At 40.7% G+C, this 1371-nt stretch overlaps 1 protein-coding gene across 1 annotated transcript in view; it reads left to right on the top strand.

The window, feature by feature from the left end:
- LOC100533396 (glutamate receptor 1) overlaps positions 1-1371 on the top strand; it is a gene marked incomplete in the record, with an annotated part of 109299 nt that overhangs the window by 101794 nt on the left and 6134 nt on the right. The window contains 2 exon segments of the mRNA NM_001204681.1: positions 177-260; positions 1260-1371. Coding sequence (NP_001191610.1) covers positions 177-260; positions 1260-1371 — 196 coding nt within the window.

Genomic DNA, 1371 nt, shown 5'->3' with positions numbered 1-1371 from the left:
GGGGGCAGCCAGACAAACTGAGATACAGAGACAGAGACACGGAGAGATTCAAATGCAAATCTAAAAGCTGCTTTTAAAAACTAATTGATGCCCAGCCTTTCCCATGAAACGTCTTTTATAATGATCTTGTAGGGGTCGTTACTAATCTTTTTCAAACTGTCTTATTGCCATTACAGGTACCCGTGTAACACTATGAAGGCAGGTAGCAACTTAGATTCTAAAGGCTATGGCATCGCCACACCGATGGGTTCAGACATCAGGTAACACATCTCTGTTGCATTTTGTCTTGTTTTTATTGTAATGAACACACTTCTAGAAAAGGGGTGGCTTACACGCGAATCAAAGCTTAATGAAAAGAAACAATGACAAGAAATTGCAAAGCTTCCCAAAATCGTTGGACTCAATTGAATGTACACTTGTGGGATTTTAGGCTGTTGCTCTGAACAGATACAGTAAAACAGATTTTTAAAAACATCTCCGCAGCTCGCCTCGATTGGCTGTAATGAATTTTGCATAAGGGTGGAACAGGGAACCTCAGCCATTTGTGGAATTTGAAAGGGGTTGGGACGGGGTAGGGGGGAGGGGAGCTAAACCCCTCTTTAATCAAGTTTTAAACTTGTTTTTCAATGTTTATGTTTGCCCAAGGCAATACTGGCAATGCAACACTGTTGTTACAATATTTATCATAAATTCAAAGAATGCAGCCCCCTCCCCAAGGGTAGTGCAACTGAAATGAAGTATCTAAATGCCATTCCCAAAGAGGGGATATTAACATGTTTTCATGCATAGTAGAATTGTAAAAAGACTGATTTATCAATGTCACTCTCATACTGTGCCGGAACAACATAGGGGGACTGCTGCTTTCTCTTTCCTCATCCCTACTATCGTCATTTCCTCTACTTGTTTTGTATGTTTGTCACTCTCTTGTGAACTGCTATTTCCAGTCTGCCTTGATAGTCGAAGCAGACTTTGTGTTGTTGAAGCTAGAGAGGTGAGCAGAAAAAGCCTGATTTCCCGTTTGGATTTGTCTGTTGACATCCACTCCTTGGCGCTTAGGCAGTACACTAGAAGAAGAAGAAGAAGAAGAAGAAGAAGAAGAAGAAGAAGAAGAAGAAGAAGGAGAAAAAGAAGAAGAAGAAGAAGAAAAAGAAGAAGAAGAAATTCTGTTGAATAGAATTAGTTTTATTATGCATTAGAGTCATTTATTTAAGTTGTTTAGTGCTTTTAAGAAATAGACAGGTCTCAACTCACCTTCCCAGGGACAAGCTGACATTGGCCATCTTACAACTCCGAGAGGACGGAGTCCTGGACGAACTAAAAAAAACTTGGTGGGTGGAAAAGTCACAGTGTCCGCTGGAATCCTCGGCAAAG

Source organism: Aplysia californica, unplaced genomic scaffold (assembly GCF_000002075.1).
Source record: "Aplysia californica isolate F4 #8 unplaced genomic scaffold, AplCal3.0 scaffold00069, whole genome shotgun sequence".
Taxonomy (NCBI): Eukaryota; Metazoa; Mollusca; class Gastropoda; order Aplysiida; family Aplysiidae; genus Aplysia; species Aplysia californica.
Note: the sequence above shows the minus strand (reverse complement) of the source record. Positions and strands in the feature narration are given on the sequence as shown.